This window comes from Pteropus vampyrus, unplaced genomic scaffold (genome assembly GCF_000151845.1).
Source record: "Pteropus vampyrus isolate Shadow unplaced genomic scaffold, Pvam_2.0 Scaffold471, whole genome shotgun sequence".
Taxonomy (NCBI): Eukaryota; Metazoa; Chordata; class Mammalia; order Chiroptera; family Pteropodidae; genus Pteropus; species Pteropus vampyrus.
The window spans coordinates 814,713-820,898 of NW_011889252.1; the positions used below are offsets into that span (position 1 = coordinate 814,713).

Genomic DNA, 6,186 nt, shown 5'->3' on the forward strand with positions numbered 1-6,186 from the left:
GGAACAGGACTGAGGTTTCTTTATATAAATAAGTTCGGTGCATTTAATTAACCATCTTCTCTAGAAACTTGAGTCAGCCTTAATATCTTTCCCTCTAAGTATCCTACTTGACAATAATAATTTTTCTAGAAAAAGATTTCTCTGCACCCCTGATTATTCAAAAAGAGAGGGATGACATAGGGAGAAAAATCTCCCAGAGGGCTCAGTCCTCCCACCATAAACATTCATAGAAGTGACCTGAACTGCTCCTCAGCAGACATAGCAATTGCAGTTATTCTATCCCCAACAACTAGCACTGTGCTTTGGCACAAAGTAAATGCTCAATAAATATTTATGAGATAAATAAATGAAAAACAGAACTGGCATGTACCTCATCTGTCATGATGGTGGCCATGGATCTGCCAATCTCGTGATATTGCTGACCTTTCCCTACTGGACCCAATAGGATAAACAAAAACCTGGCAACACACACAAAGGATGAAATTATATAAGTAAACATAAAGAAATGACATCTTCTCTCTAAACAGCAAAACATTTCTCTTTCCTATCAAACAGAAATCATCACGGTACCTTCAATAAAAGGTGGCAGACTAATGATGGAGCAATATGAGTTGCCTTGACCTAATAGCTCATTGTGGGCATTGGAAGCTATTCGTGTGACTCCATTCAAAAAATGTGGTTGTAATTCTTAAGGTTTCTATAGACATAATTCCTTGCTTTTTCACAACATGGCATTGTAGTGCAAATTCCAGGTTATCTAAATCTCATTCATTGCTCTAAGAAAATGGTGGGGAGAGGAAAGGAATAAGGAAGTTGAAATTATCAAACCCTGGAGAGGAGTCTAAATTGTGTTCTGGACACCTGAATACTCTGTTAATTAATGAGGCTCTGAGTCACCTGAACTGCCACCTTCACAGTACATGAATAGCCTTCTTAACAAATGTGGGCATATCTGCAAGGCAAATAAATCCTGCCAGAACTGTGGAAAGAGACATCAATGCCTTTGCTCAGAGACATTTCTCTGGGATACAACTCTGTAGAACTAGGAGAGTAAGAGGCTTCCCATCATAACAAGTGACTGGCCCTTGCTATGCCCTTTGGATGCTCACTCTTCAGTTCTCCATTTCCAAGGCAGTAGGTACTGTGCAGTCACAGCCTTAAAAATCCTAGAATTCTTCTTCATAAAGGTCATTCAAATATACCTCAGTGAGATCACTGCTGAATTTTAAACATCATTCCCAAAATTAATTAATCCTATATTTTGGCATTAGCTGTTTTCTTCCCTCAGAGCTCATGGAAATCTGTACTATGGACAGAATGCACTGAGTTGTGCTGCCTTTGTCTTTACCTTGTTGGGATGGGCACTTCTGTCAGGCCTGAGAGAAGAACAGCTGGAGACAGCCTCACAAAGGCAACGATGGGACGGTCCAGAGTATCCACCTCGCCAACCAGGACGTTTGAAGCCTCTGCCCCAGTGGGAATTTTTTTCATGAAATGAAGGTCCACCTGAAAGTCCAAAAGAACCTCTGACAACTTGGGAGCCATAACCCCAAACGTCAATCACCTTCCTCATGCCTTACATTCATATGGCATTTTATGATTTAAGAAATGTTTTCTTACCCTATTTTATCTGATACTTGCACAACTCTGTAAGGTAGATGAGACAGATCTTATCAGCCCATTTTTTATTTTTTAAAAATGAAGCAACTGAGACCCAGAGAGGTGAAGCTGACTTGCCCAGGATGACAGAGCTTTTGAGAGAGAGAACTGAAATCCAGGTGCTCAAATTTGAATTCCATGACACCATGCTTCCTCAAAGAAAAATGTTTTTGAAGCTCTAGGTCAAATTTTTTCCATTTTAAAACACTTGAATGTTTTGTCAGAGATTCCCAGTTTTTATAAGGGTCCCTGCCTTATAAGTAGAGAAGTGACCTTACACTATCTGTATTTTAGAAAGACAGTGTCAAGAGTAGACCAGGCAAAAAGAGGATGGAAGAGAAAATCAAGGCTTAAACCACAAACTGCAATGAGGCACTGCTACTACAGAAGTCCTCGGATATCAAAGTCACAGTCCCCGAAAAGAGTTTCAACCACGAAGTAGCTTTAGAAAACATTGTCTTGGCAAAATTCTTGGAGGTAAGAAAGAGTTGCTAGAGAGTAAGTACCAAAAGATAATTCTGAAAAATCAGGAGATCTGTGTCAGGGAGAATTATCCATGGTCAGTCTCAGTTTCAGCATGTTGAACCGGGTAGAACAAACTGATGAGTCAGCTCCATCCAGGCTGGTGTAGAAGGGAGAAGACATAAGCAGATGGGCCTCCTTTTCCGCAGAAGGAGCTCTGGTTTTGGAGAAAGGGTGCTGAAATAACAAAGCTTACCCAGCAATTGGACTCTGGGTTCCACTAGAGATGCTCTTAGGCCGATAAGCCAACTTCCCATGTCTCTGCTCACCTTGCTTAAATCCACGGGGCTGTGTTCACAATTCACTCCATTTTTTACTTCAAGATTTGTAGTTGGAACAGACTGAGGAGACACAGTTTGACCTACTTGGAGAAAATCAAACAGAATTCTCTGAATCTCTGCTTTTTCCCTCTCTAATATGCCTCATCCACCACTGTTTGCCTATGACTATCTCCTGCAAAGCCCACATGGAGAAGAGGTGAAGATAACTATAAGCCAGGACCCATACATACCTATCTCCTTACCTACTAGTTAGTGGTAAATAGAGGTCTTACTACTCCTGAACACTTTGTGATCCTCTTTTCTTCCTCTATTAAGGTAGTAATCCTTAACGAGGAATGCACATCAGAGAACCCTATGGAAAACTTATAAAATATATAGAGTCCCAGGCATATCCCCTGCACATTGTGATCCATTAATGTGGAGACAAGGAGAGACCAATATAGGTTACACTTTGCCTGGCCACAGAAGAGGAAACCAATCAGCAGCTGAAATTCATTGATATTTATAACCTATCATGCACCTGGCTAAGGGTTTTACATGGATTAAGTTATTGAAGCCTCACGATAAACTTTTGGAGTAGATCCTACTATTATCCTTATTTTACAGAGGAGAAAATGAGACTTAAAGAGGCTTAGGAGGTTGCTCAAGGTCACACATTTTGCAAGTGGTGAAGCCAGAATCTCAAGCCTAGAAGTCTGACCCAAGAGTATACACTATTATATTTTGCCTCCCTAATCTAAGACATTTCTTTACTTCTAAAACGTTCCAGTTGACTTTCTCCAGACCCAAATTATCCCCATGTGGATATCTCCCTGAGGCCGCTCTGGGGCACAAACCTCTCACTCTGGGTCCACTGAGATCTAACTGAGGCATGCATTCATAGTGCCACAAGAGATAAGTCACCAGTCCCAGCTTAAACACTTGCCAATCACCAAAAAGTACAGTGTCTAAGTGAGTATGGAAGCATATTAGATAAATATAGCCCTTATCTTCTAGTAACTTAGTATCTCCAGCTAATTCCTAAAAGCCTTATTAATAAAAGATAAAGTCGCTCCTAATAATCTTACCATTTTTATCCATTGAATGTGGATCAGACTGCTTCTTGCCAACCTCAGCAAAGGAGCGAACAATGGGAATGAGATTATTTCTCTTCTTTTCATTCTGATGATGATGCTTTTTGAGAAGAGCTTCTCGTACTTTAACCCTCATGCTGTCATTCAGGTCACTGAACAGTTCTTGCTGGTCCAAAACCAAGTCTGGAAGTAGATGCTAACATGAACACTCAAACTGATGGTCAGTGGACCCAAAAAGGCCAACATCAAGTGGGATAAGGGGTGAGGAGTAAGCAGTAGGGGGAAGCAGTTCAACCAGGGTCATTGAGGTACGATTCCCACTTCATTGCCTGAAAGAGCTATTTGATGACAGTAGCTGTGACAAGTTATACTTTATTTATACAGTATATCATTATTATTAGAAATAGAAACTACTGAGCACTTAGTATGTGCCAGGAGCTATACTATGAACTTTATATAGATCATCTAATTTAATCCTTATAAAAACTCTGAGAAGTGGCTGGTATTATAACAGTTATTATAGAAAACAGTTATTATCAGGAAACTGAGGCCCAAACACTACAAAACTTCTCAAGGTCTCACATCTAGTAAGTTGCAGAGCTGGGATTCAAACCCAAGACTGTCTGACCCAAAGCCCAAAATATTACCCATTTTGTTCTGTTATCTGCCAAAATTTCTCGATATTCCCTTCCTCTAAGATTTTAACATTGCTGTGATTCATGACTAACATGAATACATCAAGTACCTAATGTGGAGAACCACAGCAGGTTTACCACAATCCTACATACCTGTCCCCAAGCCTCCCCAAAACTTCAAACCACTTTCAACTCTAACTTCATCCATGACTATTCAACTGCTAGTAGCAGTAAATAAAGAAAATATATTTTGAATATTCAAGCCAAAGATCCATGTTTCCCTATCTTTAACCTCTAAGTTAATTGGTTCCCTACCGCCCCCTACTCCCTTTATGAACATGCTTTGGGATCCTTCATCTTGAGAAAGAAAAAAGAATATCTATCCCAGGTGCCCCTTTATCTAATGCCTCTTCTCTTATCACTTAAGGTTCTCAAAACAAAAATTCCTCAGGCCCCTGCAGTTTGGCTACCTCAATGAAACTGCTTTTGATAAAATCATCAATAACCTTCCAATTGCTAAATCTGATGGACGTTTCTAGTCCTTACCTAACTTGACCTCTCTGAGGCATGTGACATTGATGAACTGAAAATCTCTCCCCTCTCGGCTTTTGCAGTGGGTTGAATGGCGGCCCCCCAAAAGATATGTCTATGTATTATCCCCCGAGATCCATGAATGTGATCTTATTTGTAAAAAGGGTCTTTGCAGATGTAATTAAGGATCTCGAGATGAGATCACCCTGGACGATACTGACAAATATCTTTATAATAGAGACACAGATGAGAAATCCATGTGAAGACAGAGGCAGTTTGGAGTTATGCAGCCATGAGCTAAGAAATAACTAGAGGCACTAGAAGCTGGAAGCTAGAAGCAGCAAGGCATAACTTTCCCCTAGAATATTTGGAGGGGACACAGGGTCCCATCAGTGCTGACCCCTCCCTTGAGTCCCCATGTGATCCCAGAGAGGCAGAATTACTTGGATACTGGAAATGGAGAAAGGTTTGGAGAAATCCTTCTTTAACCTATCCAGCCAAACTGAGCCAAGCTAAGGAAAAAATTCCTCACATGCACCCAGGTGTTTCCCAAACTCCATCCCCAAAACATAGTAACTTAGCACTCAACCACTCCAGGAAACTCCATTAGACATCTCCCCTTCACAACCTGCTGAAGGAGTGTGGGTACTTTGGCTCAATCTCTTACATGTGTTCCCTAGCTGCAATATTTTAAAAATCTTTCTTTAATTCAAGAATTCCCAGTTGCCCCTCTCTAATTATTATCAAAACATATCTCCATTGTTGCACTTACATTCATTGTTCCATGGCTATTTTTCCTACTAGAAGGTGAGCTCTTTGAAGGTAAGAACTATCTTATCTTTACTCCCTCGTGCCTAGCACATTATCAAGCATAAATAGATACAAAATAAGTGTTCGTTGAATGTATAGACAAATGGAAGAATAAACACCATGTAGTCTAAATTCCATAAGCCTGTGAAATAGATAAGAGTAATTTCTTAGTTTAAAACCCATCCTACAGCTGAGAACAGTTGAGGTCGAGAAGGTTAACTGACTTGCCTAAGGACACACAGCCACTTTATTATTTCCTCTACACCACACTTCTTAATTTACACAAACACTCCTCTGTTTTCCCTCACCTAACCTTACCTGAAATTTCTTCTATGCTATTTGCACGCATATCCAGAAGGACCGTTCCATTAATAAGGCAGCTCCTCAGCTCAAAGAGACTATGCAATGAAAGGGTTGCCACATAAGGCTTGCTCCAGCGTTCTCCTCCATCCTCAACATCTTCTTCAAACTTCAGCCACCTGAAAGCATTGCAAAGAACTAGATGCCAAAGACGGAAAATGAGGACTTTTCAAGAGAGAATCTTTAATGTAAACCACAAAGAAAGATTCTGAATAATCAGACTGAACATTGTAATCTAATCTATATCCTCAGAGTACATTGGTAAGTGAAAACAGCAGGCTATAAAACAGTGCAAGATTGAGTATATAGTTCAGT

General features: G+C 40.3%; 1 protein-coding gene across 1 annotated transcript in view; it reads right to left on the minus strand.

The window, feature by feature from the left end:
• SLC4A8 (solute carrier family 4 member 8) overlaps positions 1-6,186 on the minus strand; it is a 69,065-nt gene that overhangs the window by 39,092 nt on the left and 23,787 nt on the right. The window contains 6 exon segments of the mRNA XM_023524544.1: positions 371-458; positions 1,349-1,506; positions 2,451-2,542; positions 3,530-3,718; positions 5,830-5,999; positions 6,001-6,094. Coding sequence (XP_023380312.1) covers positions 371-458; positions 1,349-1,506; positions 2,451-2,542; positions 3,530-3,718; positions 5,830-5,999; positions 6,001-6,094 — 791 coding nt within the window.